Below are 16,312 nucleotides of genomic sequence, written 5' to 3' on the forward strand. Positions count from 1 at the left end.
TTTTTGTTTGTTTGTTTGTTCCGCCCTTTACCCATCCTACTATTTTCCCGGGTCGGCCCCCTTATACACAGCACACTAATATAATCAGCCCTGGTTGGGATACACTGGCATACACACACAAAAGGGACTGCAACTCCCAGCATGTCATTCAGGAGTCTTCAGTCTGTGGTATAACACCAGCATGCTGCCTCTGTAGTCTCCTGGGGGTTGTAGTTTACCACACCTCTGTAGGGCATACACCAGTGTTTCCCAACCAGGGTGCCTCCAGGTGTTGCAAAACTACAACTCCCAGCATGCCCTGACAGTCTTTGGGCATGCTAGGAGTTGTAGTTTTGCAACAGCTGGAGGCACACTGGTTGGGAAACACTGGTGTAACATGATGAGTATGCTGAATAGGCTAGAACAGTGTTTCCCAACTAGTGTGCCTCCAGCTGTTGCAAATGTACAACTACCAGCATGCCCAAAGTCTGTCAGGGCATGCTGGGAGTTGCATTTTTTCAACAGCTGGAGGCACACTGGTTTGGAAACACTAGCATACACACATAACAGGGACTACAACCTACAACTCCCAGCATGTGTCATTCAGGAGTCCCCCTTCCCCTTCACATATAGAGATCCAATATGAGATTTCTTCCCCTGCAGTCTGTACATCCCTGGCCCGTGCACCTTGTAATCCTTCCCTTCAGATAACACTTATCTTCTCTGTGTTCCGTTCTCCTGTGCAAACCTGTGTTTTCAGGAGCAGAGCCGAGCGGGGGGAGGTGAGAGGAGAAAAGGAGCTGTGTACAATGGCTTCTCATGTAGAACTCAGGGAGGGGGGAGATGAGGGGGCGTGGCTTATTCCTGTCATGCAGACAGAGAAAAAAAAGCTCTGACGTCTTGTCTAGAGATGAGCGAACTTACAGTAAATTCAATTCGTCACGAACTTCTCAGCTCGGCGGTTTCTGACTTTTCCTGCATAAATTAGTTCAGCTTTCCAGTGCTCCGGTGGGCTGGAAAAGGTGGATACAGTCCTAGGAAAGAGTCTCCTAGGACTGTATCCACCTTTTCCAGCCCACGGGAGCACCTGAAAGCTGAACTAATTTATGCAGGAAAAGCCATCAACTGCCGAGCTGAGAAGTTCGTGACGAATCGAATTTACTGTAAGTTCGCTCATCTCTAGTCTTGTCCACAAGAGATTCAGAAGATTCAGAACATGGTGGACGACAGTAAAAGAAAATCCTTTGAACTACAGAACTTCCTGCCCAACAAACAGGTAAGCAAACACATACATGCTGCCAAAACATATAACACATGTATATTGCAAAAAAACTAAACTTACAGAGAAGATGCAATATAGTCAAAAAATTTTTACCACCAGAGTACCCCTTTAAGGCTTACTGCACCGCTTATTGCGTTCTTAGAGGGGTGTAGTTTCCAAAATGGGGTCACATGTGGGTGTTTTTTTATTTTTTTATTTGCGTTTATGTCAGAACCGCTGTATCAGCCACCCTAGTTTATTAAAATGTTCCCACCCCTATAAACTTTTTATTTTTCCACCTACGGAGCTGTGTTAGGGTTTTTTTTTTTTTTAGCAATGAGCTGTAGTTTTTAACAGTACCACTTTTGTATAGCTCTGGCTTTTTGATCACTTTTTATTAAGTTTTTTCTTTATATGTAATGTAACCAGAAATCTGCAGTTTTGACATTTGGATTTTTTTTTTGCATTTATGCCGTTCACTGTGCAGGATCAGAAACATAATTTAATAATTCGGACAATTACGCAAGCGGCGATACCAAACATGTTTATTTTTCTTGTTGGTACAGTGTTTTATTATTTTTTTTTAAATGAGAAAAGGGAGGTGATTTACATTTTTATTAAGGGAAGGTTTTGTTTACATATATATACATATATATATATATATATATATATATATATATATATATTTTTTTTTTTTTTTACATACTTTTTCACCAGATCAATGTAATGCTATTACATTACATTGATCCGGGAAATCTGTGCTCAATTTCTAAGGGCTGCCAAAGGAAGCCTTAAAGGGGTACTCCGTTGGGATAAAATGTCAGATCGCGGGGTCCCGCCGCTGAGGAGCCCCACGATTTCCGCTGCGGCACCCTGTCATTTGGTGCACAGAGCGAACTCCGCTTCATGCCCAATGAATGGCGATGCAACCCGCCACGCCCCCTCCATTCACTTCTATTTAATAGCTGTCACGCCCCCTCCCATAGACATGAATGGAGGGGGCATGGCATGATGTCATGAACGTGGAAGCTGCAAGCTTCAGTGTTCAGGACGGCGCTGCTGCTGGCCCCAAGATTGTGGAGGTCCCCAGTGGACCCGCGCCCCCCGTCATGTCCGCCCACCCGACCCATGACGTACATGTATGTCATGGGTCGGGAAAGGGTTAAAGAATTGATTGCAAAATAAAGCTATATTAGTATCTTGGAGCACACCCCTGAGACCCTTGGTAAAACTTTGGTTTTAGGACTGCCATAATGTGACAATGAAATGGATGACAGGTGACACAGACTTTAAAAATGGAAGTAAAACATCACCTTGTTGGTCTGCTTGCTGTTCTTTTTAAGATTTTCCCTGAAAACACAATATTAAAATTATTATAAAATGCCTTTATCTTTAGAAATAGAATGTGTTAAGACTTCCATAGGTATCCTACTACTTGTTTGCTCAGTCTCCTTATTATATACTGGTTTTACAGATAACACCTATATGTTTCATAAGTATATGCATTTATATTCCTGGCTCATCTTTGCCATTGTTCTGAATATATTGTATTCATTTAATTACTGAACATACACCTCTGACTTCCATTCCCATATCCTATTGTCTCCCATATTGCTATTTATGACATCACAATTATAATCACAGTTCCGTTGTTCCCTTCATTCACTCATTCATTTTTGCCCCCATACTGATTTAGCTTCTTTCCATTCCAGTTATTACTTATACAAGCTCATTTTCATTCCAGTTTTACATGATACAAACTACCTGTCAGAATCGGTCTGCTCAAAATTAACTTCTTCGGTGCACTTCAGACACGATCTGTTAACACCACAGATACTAGCAACTCGCGGCCCTGACTTGTATATACTCACGGCCCCTGACCTCAGTGTGTTCAGCGCTCCGCTTGCATCTGTCTGGATAGTACAAGACTGATGAGTGGGCATTCCTCACTCTGACAGCGTAGCGCAGCCAGAGGTCACAAATCATGTACCTGTAGCACTTCTACCGACACCAGTAATTGCCTTACTCCAGATGTGTTTTTTACTATTCCACTTAATGAGGTTGCCCTCTGTTATGTGCAATTTATCTATACAGGTTTTATTAGGTGTTTTTTTTTTATATATATATTCTAAATTTTGATGTATTAATTCAACTTTATCCATTTTACAATGTCTGGTACTGGTTCTGGGGGAGTCCTGGTTACCCAGAAATGTTTCTCGATAAGGGTTTTTAACGACAGTAATCTTATCACATGCATGCCTGATAAAGAGCCCTGTCCGGGCTAGAAACGCTATATAATGTGTGTAGCATCCTTCTTCAATAAAAATCATTGTTTTAAGAATATTGGATCCTGTGGTTCAGCGCCTCAAGAAGAGTCCCGTTTTTTCCCAGGTTCAGTGATCTCCACTGTCCGGCTCCAGACTGAAAGATGTCCATAGAGATGTTCTCTTCCTGACAATATGGCTAAACAAAACATGTAATGCTGCCTATAGGGGCAGATGGTTGAATTAAGATATTAAAGAAAATGCAAGGAAACGGGTGAATATCCTATATGTAGAATATGTAATTATTACTCCTATGTAATTATTGACTGGATGCAGTGTGTACCAGTTTTAAAGGAGTACTCTAGTGCAGAGTATTCCTGCTCCGTCCTGCCCGGGCTGCAAAATAAATGAAAATGAACCATCACTCCCTGGGTTCCCGCAGAGTGCCACTACAGCTGATCGGTCCTCCGGTCCATCTCCTTCAAACTTCCGGGTGTAATGAAGTGTCACATGGCGCTCAGCCTATCGCCGCCCCCCCGCGATGTTCTGCCTCGGCCGGCGATAGGCTGAGCGCCATGTGACGCTTCGTTACACCCAGAAGTATGAAGGAGATGGACCGGAGGACCGATCAGCTGTAGCGGCGCTCCGCAGGAACCCAGGAAGGTGAGAGATGGTTCATTTTCATTTATTTTGCAGCCCGGGCAGGACGGAGAAGGAGTACTCTGCACTAGAGTACTCCTTTAAGCATAAATCTTCAACATCGAGACATAGGCCCTCATTTACTAAATGATAACCGACGCTTTTTCTCGGTTATTGCGCCTAAAATTTGGTCGCATCCCGCTTGCGACCAAATCTGCGACTTAAATTTAGGCGCACAACCTACATTTTCTTAAACACTCAGAGATTTTTCTTTTACCTACAAAATGGGCGTGTTTTACTCGAGAAGAGGCGTGAACCCGACAAAAACAGAAAAAACACTCCGAGTGTGAAGAAAACTCACAGGAAAACCTATGAGTTTTGCTTCACAGAAAGCCGACAGCTCAGAGCTGTTGGTAAATTCCTCAAAACGGAGTGAATCCTGCTACCCCCAGCATGGAACAGGGTCTGTTCCATGTTGGGGGTAGTAGTAGAGGGGCTGAGGGATTGATCACACCGGGTCTCACTTCTGAGACCCGATCAGATGTTATTAAGCAGGGGAGCGGGCGGCATGTTACGATCCCCTGCAATGTACAGTAAACTTTCATTTTTAAATTTCCCACCAGAAGCCCTGAATGGCTGGGATTGAGGAGCCAATCAGGGCTCCTGGCAGAGTTTTAATATAGAAGCGCTGTGGTGGGCATAGATGTATAGAATCGCTGGGGGGGTATATATCTGGCCCCTCCAGCGTTTCTATATATATTTCCCCCTGCTGCGCTATATCAAACTTAGTGGCCGCTGCGCTTGAATAAATGTACTGCCCCCCCAGCGCGATTATATATCTATACTGACCCCCGCTGCGCATATACTGACCCCTGCTGCGCATATTTATATGTATACTGCCCCCCCAAGCTGCGCATATTAATCTTCATCTTCTCCCTCCCCTGGCTGCCAATGAATGAAAACTCTATTAGAGGGGAGCGGAGGGCTGCTGCCCGCTCTCGCTGCTATGAGTTTGTCAGCTGCATATCAGCTGCATATCATGCTGTGGGGGTCAGACATATGGATATATGTCTGACCCTCACAGCATACATATACAAATGCTGGCTCACCGCTGTGAATGACAAGTAAGCTATTGGCAGCAGCAGAGGAGCCTCCGCTCCCTGCACTGCTTTACTTGTCATTCATAGCAGTGAGCCGGCACCTGTATATATAGATGCGCGGTAGGGGTCAGACATATGGATATATGTCTGACCCTCACAGCATCTATATATACAGGTGCCCCTGCTTAATAACATCTGATTGGATCGGGTCTCAGAAGTGAGACCCGGTGCGATCAATCCCTCAGCCCCTGTACTACTACCCCCAATATGGAACATACTCTGTTCCATAATGGGGGTAGTAGTGCAAGCACTAATGTAGTCAGAATTTTCAGAGACTTTTTTCTGCCACACAGAATACATTTTGTGTGACAGAAAAAAAACCTGCGACAGAAAGAAAGGGAAATTGGGTGACAGACTAGTAAATCACAAGGAAAAAAAAAAGAGGAGTACACTGAAAAAAAAAAAAAAACCTAACCGACACCCCAGTCTTTGTAAATGAGGGCCACAAAGTAATATCATGGTGGATCCAAAGCTCAGAACAGGTACTGGGCTATAAAATCCTATCGCTGTACTCTTTAAGCATCTGAAAAGACAAATTAAAGCAATTTACTAGAAAAAAAAAAGAAATGCTCTTACCTAAAGGATGCATATTCTTGTTTTCTTGTCACTGCTTCCTTTGAGTATTTGTTTCCTATGTTACTCACTAATGTTTTAGCTGCATCTTTACATTTGGCTTTTTCATTCTGTAAAATGTAGGTTTCATATAAAATGTTATTCATATAAAGGGGCATACATTTCAAAAGAAATGAAACTATGTTAATAGTGATAAAAACATCTGGTAGAATTCCTTAATTTCCATGCCCCCCAGCTCTGATTTATGTGTCAAGAGTAACTTTAAAGGGATATTCCATGATTTTTTTTCTTAGACTGTGCTACAAGGGCTGTAAAGTTAGTGTAGTTCATAATATAGTGTCTGTACCTGTGTTTGATGGTTGGTCTCGCAATTCTTATGTGATCTTTGCCCTGATGTTCCTTTTTAGCAGCATACAAAATGAGCGTTTCATGCTTTTCCCAGGTTGCAGTGCAGCCCGAGATATTACATCACTAGTCATGTGTTGATAGGGAGCCTCTCTGTGCTTCAATGGGTGGAGCAACCGCTGGGTGGGAGGGAGATCATTCTCCATAGGGCTGCAGGAAATTGTAGTTTGAAGCATAGCTTACATATAAGGAAGCTCAGCTGTGTGCAATAGGTGCATGGGTCATTAGCCAGTAAACCCTGCATTCATTTTTGAAATGACTAAGGACAAATGTGAGTCCTGAGGTTACACAGGTTAAAAAAAACACTGATTTAGACTAACTGCTTTTATTTGCTACTTTAAGGGTACGTTCAGACATACAGGATCCTGCACAGATTTGATGCGCAAGATTTGTAACTGCCAATTAGAAGCTGTGCTCAGTCATTTAGTTTACATTGAAATTTTGCAGCAGAAAATCCTGTGCATCAAATCCTGCATACGTGTGAAAATACCCTAAGGGTACGTTCACACGTGCATATATTTGCTGCAGATATTGTTGCCCATTGAAGTCAATGGGCAGCAAAATATGCTGACGCAGATCTGCAGCCGAAAATATGCACATGTGAACGCACCCTAAGACTCTGTTCAGGTCACATTCAAGCCATACAGTTCCCAGATACAGTAAACGGTAAAAGCTCTGTGTAGGCAAAGGTATCCCACAAAGAAAACATATGACCATACAATAGTCAATGTCAAAGCCTTCCGTATGTGATATACATCGAGCAATACTCTGAAAACCGGCTTAGGCGTTTTGTAAAACCTTACCATATTTTTCTCTGTGTCTTTCCCCTTTGTTACATATTTGGAGATCTTGGACTTTTCTACTTCTGTGATATCACTCTTGGTTCTTTCTATCTCAGGTTTCTCAGGGAGTAAATTAATACGTGATCTTTGGATATTTTTGTTAAAGGACGTTTCTGTGTTTGAGAAGCTGTTATTACATGTTTGTTGTTCAGAAGTCCTTTCCTTGACCTCTGTCCTGTGATTTTCTTGTTTAGTGCTTTTACATGGATCTAAAGCCTGTGCTTTTGCCTTCTGATTACTAATAACTTTTGCCTTTGGGTTTTGTGCAGCCATTTTATGCTCGACTACAGAACGGGTCTGTGGTTTATCTGCAATATCATATGCTTTATCTAGAAACAGAGAAATTAAATAAAATTAGTTATCTATATGCACTTCCTTTAACCCCTTAACGACAATGGACGTAAATGTATGTCATGGTGACGTGGTACTTAACGCACCATGATGTACATTTACGTGCCGACATGATCGCAGGTCCCGGCTGCTATCAGCAGCCAGGGACCCGCTGGTAATGGCGGACATCAGCGATCGCACGGATGTCCACCATTAACCCGATGCCGTCATCAATACAGATCATGGCATCTGCGGCAGTGCGGTACTTTCAATGGATGATCGGATCGCCCGCAGCGCTGCCGCAGGGATCAGATCATCCAGCATGGCGGCCGGAGGTCCCCTCACCTGGCTCCGGCCGTCTCCCGGGGTCTTCTGCTCTGGTCTGAGATCGAGCAGACCAGAGCAGAAGATCACCGATAATACTGAGCAGTGCTGTGTCCTATGCATAGCACTGCACAGTATTAGCAATCAAAGGATTGCAATGAATAGTCCCCTATGGGGACATATAAAGTGTAAAAAAAAAAAGTAAAAAAATGTAAAATAAAAAAGTAAAAAAATTAGAAAAATCCCCTCCCCCAATAAAAAAGTAAAATGTCCGTTTTTCCCATTTTACCCCCCAAAAAGCGTAAAAAAAATAATTAATACACATATTTGGTATTGCCGCGTGCGTAAAAGTCTGAACTATTAAAATATATTGTTAATTATCCCGTACGGTGAACAGCGTAAACGTAAAAAAATAAAAAAAGTCCAAAATTGCTGCTTTTTTGTCACATTTTATTCCCAAAAAATGTATAAAAAAATTAATAAAAAGTAAAACCTAAGCAAAAGTGGTACTGATAAAAACAACAGATCATGGCGCAAAAAATGAGCCCCCATATCGCCCCATATACGGAAAAATGAGAAAGTTATAGGTGGTCAAAATAGGGCAATTTCAAACATACTAATTTTGTTAAAATGGTTTGAGATTTTTTTTTTAAGTGGTACAATTATAGAAAGACATATAATGATGGGTATCATTTTAATCGTATTGACCCACAGAATAAAGAAAACATATCATTTTACCGGTGTACAGCGTGAAAACAAAACAAAAATTGCGGTTTTCTTTTCAATTTTCCCACATAAATAATATTTGTTTGGTTGCACCGTACATTTTATGGTAAATTAAGTGATGTAATTACAAAGTACAATTGGTGATGCAGAAAACAAGCCCTCATATGGGTCTGTGGATGGAAATATAAGAGAGTTATGATTTTTAGAAGGCGAGGAGGAAAAAAACGAGAATGCAAAAATAAAATTGGTCTGGTCCTTAAGGCCAAAATGGGTCTGGTCCTTAAGGGGTTAATCATATCATTATAATAACTAGTTTTATTTTTTTGGATGTGATGGTGGACTGTATTTCTGTATAGTCATCTTATTGGGGGTGGGGCAGGCAGCATGCGTATAAGCTGCTGCTACTAGGAGGCACTAAGTAGGAAAAAAGGAGTCAGCTCTCGCAGCAGCCTATACCTGACCACTGGCACTGAGCTAATCAGTTTTAGCTTAGCATCAGTAGGAAGCAGAAGGTCTTTTATAGACTAGTAGTTACCTTTTAGTTTTAGCATATTGATCTCTGGACTAGGGGAAAAAAATGCCATAAAACTTCAACTGATTTTCCTGAGTTTTGGTGTTTTTTCTGGCATTTTTACCTTTGTCTGGAAATTGCATTGCACACTATGCAGTCTGAAATAAACTTTATTCACAGGACAGATAAAATGGCAGCTCTTCTTCCTGTATTCTGCTCCTTTTTTTAACTCTTAAAAAAATTGCCCCAAAAAACGCCAATGCAGAACTCACTTGGCGTTTTTTATGGTGTTTTTGTTCTCCCATAGACTTATATAAGAGCAAAACGCCAAGATTTCTGATTTTAAAAAAATGCCACAGTCTCAACATGATGTCATTTTTGAAAACTTACCTTTGAGCCCAAAAAATGGTGAAAAACGCCAAGAGGAGTAACCCCTAAACGACATAGGAAGTAAATGTACGTCCTGGTGCCCTTAAATAGGTACTCTGCCCCAGACATCTTATCCCCTATCCAAAGGGGAACCCAGAGTTCTAAACATACTGTTAAGAATGCCGGGTGCTGCATGGAGATTGTGAGGGGGCACAGCGGCGGGACCCCCGTGATCAGTAATCTTGCCCCCTATCCTTTGGATAGGGGATAAGATGTCTTGGAGCGGAGAACAAATACGTCTACACATGATTCGCACCTCGATGCGGTGCTCACATCATGCACGGCAGGTAGCGGCTGCTATCAGCAGCCAAGGACCCGCCAGTAATGGCGGACATTGGCAATCACGCTGATGTCCGCCATTAACCCCTCCGATGCAGTGATCAATACAGATCACGGCATCTGTGGCAATAAGGAACTTTGAAAGGATGATCGGATCCCCTGCGGCACTGCCGAGGGGATCTAATCATCCAAGATGGCAGACTGTGTCCCTTACCTGCCTCCGTCTGTCCTCCTGACGTCTTCTTCTCTGGTTAAGCATCGAGCAGACCAGAGAAGAAGATCGCGATATGCATAGCACTGATCAGTATGTGCAATCTAAAGATTGTTCAAGCAAAAAACAAGCTCTGTGGATAGAAATATGAGAGTTATGATTTTTGAAGGCGAGAAGGAGAAAACAAAAATGCAAAAATAAAATTGTCTGTGTCCTTAAGGCCAAAATGGGCTGTGTCCTTAAGGGGTTAAAAAAACGCCAAAGAAAAAAGGGGTTAAAAAAGAAAAAAAAAAGTGATGTCTATATGGCTTTTTGCAAAAGTTTTAGGCTGGAGTCTAAAAAAATTAATTCTGAAAGCAGAGGCCACATTTGGCACACAGATGATTAGCATGCATTTTACAATTATTACCAAACATGAGCATTTATTTTGGTACCCTGAAAGGTGAATATATGCTTATATGACACAACTGTATTTCATTGAATGTAACACTTTATCAGCATTGCATTTACCTTTATTACTTATATAACCACCAGCCACACTAATTTTCTCTTTCAGACGTGTAGACATCCTTTTGTTTACACCCAAAGATTTTTCTGAGAGACCAGGCAATCTAAAATCAATAATTCAAAGTAAGTGGGGAAGATATGACCAGATGTCAACTGATTGTATTGTTAAACTCATTGTCATTAAGTTTCACGACAACACACCTTTCTGAACAAAAAACTGAGAGTAAGGCTGCCATTACACGCCATAAAACTGATCACAGCACGTCTGGCCTCTAGCTCAGTAACAGCCGACTGCTGGGGAAAGTCCTGTGTGCCATGTAAAGTAATATTCATAGTAACAAAAATAAAGGGGTTATCCAGCTTAGAAAAATGTACCCCCTAAGTGTCAGATCGCAGTGGGTCTGACCGGTGGGACCCAATGGAACCTCCTGCCTGGCACCCTGGCTCCCCTCTTTTACAGAGCGGGGATCAACACACACCCTCTTTTCATCTCTATGGGAGAGCTGAAACTCTGGATCTCCGCCTTTACCATAGCAATGCAAAGAGGTGGCGTGTTGACCACCGATTCGTGAGGGGGTCAACACAGCTCTGTACAGGAAGAGAGCAGGGGCACCATACAGGAGAACTTCGGGGGTCCCAGTTGTCGATTCCTTTGGGGAAGGGATATAATTTTCTAAGCTGGACTACTCTATTAACAGGAGATGTCTAATACAAAATTATGTAAATACCCTCAGCAGCTCTCTACACTGGCTCAAGCAAGGGAGTAAACTCTATAATGTCTTTAGGCACTAATAACTTCTTTTGTCCATTTTTATATTGAGACTTTTGTTAGAAATAAAAAGCTAAATAACTTGCTATTCCTTAAAGGAAAACGGTCAGCTTGCTCTCCCCGCACTAACCAGCGGTACTGTTTGATGCTTACCGTGCCCGGATCCGCCCCACCATTCGGTCGTAATCTTCGGTTTTCGTTATATGCTAATTAGATGCTAACTTGCACCGGCAGGGCTAACTGGCACTCTAACCTCAGCGTTTCTGGCCGCAGTGCCACCTATCTCATCAATATTCCTCCCCTTCCTACGCCTCTCCCTCTTCTCCCCGGTCTGTAATGAAGAGAGAGAGAGACCGAGGGAGGAATATTGATGAGCTGGGTGGCGATGCGGCCAGAAACGCTGACGTCAGAGTGCCAGTTAGCCCAGCTGCTGCAAGTTAGCACCCAATTAGCATATACCGAAAACCGAAGATTACGGCTGAACAGCGGGGCGGATCCGGGCACTGTAAGCATCAAACTGATCAGCATCCCCCGCACTATCTGCCAGTACCGCTGACAGTTTTCCTTTAAGCATTTTCTGAATTTAAAATGAATAAACTGGACAAGTGTTGAAAAATTGCCCCAGAAAAATCCCATTATAAAGACTTGTCTTGAGATATTTTTGCAGAACTACAATACAATTACTTCCCTCATGTACCAAACATACATTGTTGATTTATATATCCACAAAAGGCTTTATGTCTCTTGTTCATAATACAAAAATATGTTTCTTGACCTAATTTTGCTAAAAATATTCAGATACATACAGAACAGAATTGTTTCCAGTGGTAAATTGTGTATCAGGCACCATTTCCGTTTGCTCATCTGGAAAAAGGAACAGAAAATTTCCATGCAATTTAGTAATATAAAAATCCTATATCGGAGTAGCTTGTCTAAGAAGATTGTTGAATTCAATAAAACTGATGAATAATACTAGTCTTTACCTCCCTTTGAAATGCTCCCTTCTTTTTTATTGGAATGGACTGTTCCTTTGTCAGAAGCTGTGACTGTCTGCTAAACATAGACAATGTTTAGTTACTAAATGTAGCTTCAAGAACAGGCTGCACAGTGAGAATGATGCCATACAATGTCAATATGTGGTGGTCAATTTGATTTTGCTGGTACAGTAAATCTCCCTTAGCGGACACCTCCCAATATGGGACACCTCCCCATAGCGGACAGTTTTTAATTCCCCAGCAGTCTCATAAGACTTAATGTATTTGCACCCTCCAAATAGGGGAGGCGGACACACCCAATAGGGGACATAACACTCCCAATAGAGGACCACCAGGCTTATGTGCCGGCCCTAACTTTTACACAGTGCCATCGTCAGGGAGGTACAGCTAATACCCCAGTAAGGGGCCCAGACTCTTAGGGGGCCCGGCCCTTGCTACACCCCCCTGCAGCAGCCCCAGTTTAAACAGTGGTCTCCTGCTTCTGTACATCTGCTGGCCACATCATTTGTTCCTTCCAGCAGGCTCAGGTGCAGAGGCGCTCAGTGGGTTTAATGTTCCCCTGACATCCTCACTGAGAGGCTGTGAGCAGCGGCGGCAGCGGGCACTGACTAGTAACACTTCTGACGTCACTCGTCAGTGCCCACAGTCGCCGCTGCTGTTCTCAGTAAGTGCAGCGCAGAGGACGTCAGGAGAACATCAAACCCTCTGAGAGCCCCTGCACGGAGCCTGCTGGCAAGGTAAGAATAACAACAGGGGGAGGAGGGAAGGGGAAAAGTGATGTGGGTGAGGGGGTGATTTATTTTCCCCTTGAGTGTCCGCTATTGGGAGATTCTACTGTAAACTGCAGTATTAGGCTCACCTCAGCGTTGAGAGCTTTCTTATGGAGCTCTTTTCGCTTATTTTGCTAAAATGAGGGGACTTTAGCAGAGAAAAAACCCTGCATGTCAGGATTTTTTATCCGCTTAACCTTGCTAAATAACGGACATCTTAAGGAAACCCAGATGGACCCCATTTTGAGTGAATGGGACTTGTCGGGTTCCATTAATGTCAGTTATGACACCCTTCGTCCCACCCGTGTTATCCAGCCTTACCAGCAAAGTCAAGCACCGCATGTAGTAGTGAATGTACACATGCGGCAGTCAGGTTAAGGAGCAAAATTTCAGAAGTACTTGCTGTATATGATTGCAATGGAACGCAAATGGCTCGTATGTTTTTACCCTAACTAAAAAAAAATCTCTTATTGTAACATTTAAACCTAACCTTCACTGAGGCAATTTGCTTTGCGTGTCTTGTGTAGTCGGTCATGTTTCTAATGGGAGGCGTGCTTCTTTTAGATGAGGCGGTCATTTCTAGAGGTGTTTTTTTTCGTCCCCTCTCTGTTGCTGCAAAATTGTAAAACATCATGAAGCCATAACTACTACTACAACAACTGTATTCTACCAATTTTTACACCATGTGTAAGCTGTGACAATGATTTCTCACTGAAATCTTTAAGATGTGGATTTCACACTACTTCAGGAGGATTTCGATACATATTGTCATGTATCCATTGGCTTTCATGTAGAGTATATGCTAAAAAAAAATTCCCACTGGCATAAAAATGTACAGTACATGTAGATACCTTTTTGAACCACAATAAGGTGCAGCTCCCCAAGCGCCCCTGCCTCATATATATTTCCCCCGCAGCCTAGCCTCATCTTGATTATTTAAATTCTTTACTCTCACATCACTAGGAGAGAGCCTGTGGGGGGGGGGGAGGTGAGCGAGTCTCTTTACCTGCACCACGGAAGTCGGGTCTAGTGAGGCAGTGGCTCTCTCATGTTCTAGTGACGTGAGAGTGAAGAATTTGAATTATCAAGGCGGTAGTGGGTCATGGGCTTGGGTCATGGGTCTTCAATGCGCGCTGGAGCGCAATATGAAAGAAGTATTCACTAGCATAAGGCATAGATTTAAATAAATGACCCCTCATTTTACAGCTATTCACCTGCACTATAACCCAGTATATTGGGTATATTGCGGGTGAACCAGCTATCAGATTCTCTTTAAAAGGGGTACTCTGTTGGAAAACATTTTTTTTTTAAATCAACTGGTCCCAGAAAGTTAAACAGATTTCTAAATTACTTCTATTAAAAAATCTTAATGCTTCCAGTACTTATCAGCTGCTATATTCTCCAAAGTTCTTTTCTTTTTGAATTTCTTTTCTGTCTGACCACAGTGCTCTCTGCTGACACCTCTGTCCATTTTAGGAACTGTTCAGAGCAGGAGAAAATCCCCATAGCAAACCTATCCTACTCTGGACAGTTCCTGACATTGACAGAGGTGTCAGCAGAGAGCACTGTGGTCAGACAAAAAGGAAATTCAAAAAGAAAAGAAATTCCTCTGCAGTATACAGCAGCTCATAAGTACTGGAAGGATTAAGATTTTTTTTAATAGAAGTAATTTACAAATCAGTTTAACTTTCTGGCACCAGTTGATTTAAAAGAAAAATGTTTTCCAGAGGAGTACCCCTTTAAAGGCACAGTACCTTTTTTGCAACATGCAAACATCTGCTCACTCAACATTTTTTCTGTAGCCACTGAATGAATTCAATAAATAGGGCCCCACAATTGCACCCATATAATTATTGTTGTATATAGAGAATGTGGCAGCCAGGAATTGGTAAACAGAGGTCATTTAATGCACAATTGCAAGCAACTGAAAAATCTGAAAAAGTTTTGACTGACCAGATTTTCTTGATGCTGAAGAATTGCCTTTATTCAAGCCACAAGCCACAGAAATATTTATTGATGCTTCTGAAACTTTACGACCTGGAGTGACCAACTAAAAATAAAGCAGCACAAAATACATCATATAAGAACTAAGTTATACCGGTGAAGGTTAATAACAAATATAAAGTAAAATGTTTTTGTTAGAAGAAAACTTGGAGTTCTGTCAGTCAAGCCCAACTTGCCAGTAAATCATAGTACATAGTGAAGTTAGGGTGCCTGTGATTATTTTATGCTGTCAACACTCCATTTATTTGTAAGGATCTGCTGGAGAAAACCCAAGTACAGTGCTGAGATATCTCTGGAAACTCCCACAGAGAGTGAAGATAATGCAAAATGCAGGTGTGACTGCCACTTCTTTATAACATTAGATTCAGGTCCACGTTCCCTGTGGACAGGGGATAAATCTAATGGTGCGACAACCTTTTTAAGGATATAAATTGGCTACATATATAAGATGTTAATGTTTAGTAATCATGTGCCAGCTAGATTTATGTGACACAAAAATTAAAGATGTAGATAATGCCCCAGCTCTGCTCCAGGAAAAGGCGATTTTTTTATGCTTCCCGTAAAATACCTTTCTCGAAGGATCCATTGGGGACACAGACCATGGATGTATGCTGCTATCACTAGGAGGCTCGACACTATGGCAACAAAAGAAGTTGGCTCCTCCCAGCAGGGTATACCCGCCCACAGGCACCTGAGGTAATCAGTTTTAGTCCCAGAGCAATAGGAGAAGACCGACAGGTCAAGAGAAAACCACAAACTGTCCGAGCAATCAGAAGAAAAGGCAACTGAACACACCTTCGGACAGATAACTGAAATAGGAACACCAGAAAAAAAGGGTGGGAGCTGTGTCCCCCAATGGATCCTTCGAGAAAGAGATTTTACGGTAAGCATAAAAAATCTCCTTTTCTCTATCGGCTCCATTGGGGGACACAGACCATGGGACGCACCAAGGCCGTCCCTTGGGTGGGTAGGGAATCAGACAGGTGGATGTTTGGACCACCGCCATCTGCAATATCTTACAGCCCAGAGTAGCATCAACTGATGCGAAGGTATGAACCTGGTAGCACCTTGAGAAGGTGTTCAAAGACGACCACGCGGATGCCTTACAGAACTGCAAGGCCGAAGCCACGTAGCGGAGGGCCCAGGATGCCCCGAAAAACGGGTGGAATGAGCAAAACCCCCGAAGGGTGGGATCTTCCACTTATAGCGGTAAGCAACCAAAATAGCAGACCGGATCCACCGAAAAATGGTGGTCGTAGAAGCAGGTTGTCCTATTCAACGACCTTCCGGAAAAACAAAAAAGGGGGGGGGGTGTCACACTGTCGAAAGGAAAC

At 42.5% G+C, this 16,312-nt stretch overlaps 1 protein-coding gene across 9 annotated transcripts in view; it reads right to left on the reverse strand.

Moving 5' to 3' along the window:
• Positions 1 to 16,312, reverse strand: part of SYCP2 (synaptonemal complex protein 2) — a 266,941-nt gene that overhangs the window by 134,983 nt on the left and 115,646 nt on the right. For 6 of the 9 annotated variants that reach the window (XM_056548745.1, XM_056548746.1, XM_056548742.1 and 3 more), the window contains 8 exons: positions 14,928 to 15,024; positions 13,465 to 13,586; positions 12,193 to 12,262; positions 12,016 to 12,073; positions 10,444 to 10,544; positions 7,085 to 7,452; positions 5,880 to 5,986; positions 2,554 to 2,590 (listed from right to left, as the gene is read on the reverse strand). In XM_056548745.1, the coding sequence (XP_056404720.1) occupies positions 2,554 to 2,590; positions 5,880 to 5,986; positions 7,085 to 7,452; positions 10,444 to 10,544; positions 12,016 to 12,073; positions 12,193 to 12,262; positions 13,465 to 13,586; positions 14,928 to 15,024 (960 nt within the window). The remainder of the gene's footprint in view (positions 1 to 2,553; positions 2,591 to 5,879; positions 5,987 to 7,084; positions 7,453 to 10,443; positions 10,545 to 12,015; positions 12,074 to 12,192; positions 12,263 to 13,464; positions 13,587 to 14,927; positions 15,025 to 16,312) is intronic. The other 3 variants (XM_056548744.1, XM_056548743.1, XM_056548741.1) reach the window with 3 other exon arrangements.

Source organism: Hyla sarda, chromosome 12 (genome assembly GCF_029499605.1).
Source record: "Hyla sarda isolate aHylSar1 chromosome 12, aHylSar1.hap1, whole genome shotgun sequence".
NCBI classification, from domain to species: domain Eukaryota; kingdom Metazoa; phylum Chordata; class Amphibia; order Anura; family Hylidae; genus Hyla; species Hyla sarda.